The 1324-nt window shown below is 34.9% G+C and overlaps 1 protein-coding gene across 1 annotated transcript; it reads right to left on the bottom strand.

Annotated features, from left to right (window-relative positions):
- Positions 1 to 373: 373 nt before the first annotated feature.
- Positions 374 to 963, bottom strand: LOC111386728 (glycine-rich protein 23-like). The gene is made up of 2 exons (XM_023011189.1): positions 954 to 963; positions 374 to 894 (listed from the first exon to the last, which is right to left on the bottom strand). The coding sequence occupies exons 1-2, from the start codon at positions 961 to 963 to the stop codon at positions 374 to 376; spliced, it is 531 nt and encodes a 176-aa protein (XP_022866957.1).
- Between the last annotated feature and the right edge of the window lie 361 nt (positions 964 to 1324).

Raw genomic sequence — 1324 nt, 5'->3', positions numbered from 1 at the left:
TTTAAACATATTAAATTCCAAATTAGTCAAAAGAGCTCTATTACTTTCTTTTTAATTTTGTGACATAATTGTAAGAACAAACAGATTTACCTTATAATATATAAAGATTTGCACGGAAGAAATAAAGCATGAGAAATTGAAACAGGCTCTTTAATCAATCAAATGAAGTTCACAATAATTAATTTGTTTAAATTAATTTTGAGTACAAATCAAACATATTCGATATACTAGCTTAATGGCTCGAGAAATGTTTTTCCCTTTTTCTTTCTTTCTATTTTTTTTTTTTAATTGTGCTAAGAAATTAATCTCTATCAAATGGATTGGTTTATTAAGAGATGAAAACAATGCATGTGACTGAAACTTCCTTAATTACTCATAAGATGTCACCACCTCCTATTCCACCACCAGCTCCTCTATCAAATCCACTACCAGATCCTTCATCCAACCTACCTCCGCCACCAAAACGTCCTCCTCCTTGTACACCATTTCCAAACCCACCACCAAACTCTCCTTTGGAGCTAGAACAGCCCCTTGTTCCTCCACCTCCTCCAAATCCTCCACCACCTCCTTGAGAACCACTTCCAAACCAACCACCCAATCCTTCTCCAAAGCCACCCTCGGATCCTTCACCACCACCACCCAATCCTCCTTCAGAACCAGAACCTCCTACCGTTCCTCCACCTCCACCTCCACCGATCCCTCCACCACAACCTCCACCAAGCCCTTTACCTCCTAAAATCCCAGTGATTAAAGAAGAATTTTTTTCATCGTTGAAAGAACCTTCTGTGCCAACAAGCTTTCTTGCATTGGCGGTGCAAATAAGAACACCAAGAAGAAGCAAGAGAACAAATTTCGAAGTTATCTCAATTTGCAAGTAAAAGATAGGTATTGAATCTTTATTTATGAGAATGTAGGACACCAAAAAGGGTTTATATAATGCTACTGATTTGTACCATAAACCATGTTTGAATTGTCAATGCAGATAACTGTTTCTTTGAAAAGGAAACACTTCACCTAAACTTGATTTCTCTGATTATCAGTTAAGTTTTGTGCTTGAATTAATATGTGAATTAGTTGTAATTCATTTCTATAGTGTAATAATTTAGATTTCCAGTTTTAACTAGGAAATTAATTATTATGATACAAAATGTTGGCGTCATCTTGGAAAGTACATTTATAAACGATTTTGTTTATAAATATGTATAAATAAGTAATGGATAGGTGGGTACTACTCAAGAGTTCAATGGAATGTTTGAATGAAAGTGATTTAAACATTTATACACATGAACAAATTATAGGTGACGTCTTCAATTTCGAATTTTGG

Source organism: Olea europaea, unplaced genomic scaffold (genome assembly GCF_002742605.1).
Source record: "Olea europaea var. sylvestris unplaced genomic scaffold, O_europaea_v1 scaffold3707, whole genome shotgun sequence".
Classification (NCBI taxonomy): Eukaryota; Viridiplantae; Streptophyta; class Magnoliopsida; order Lamiales; family Oleaceae; genus Olea; species Olea europaea.
This window is presented reverse-complemented; position numbering and strand designations above follow the sequence as displayed.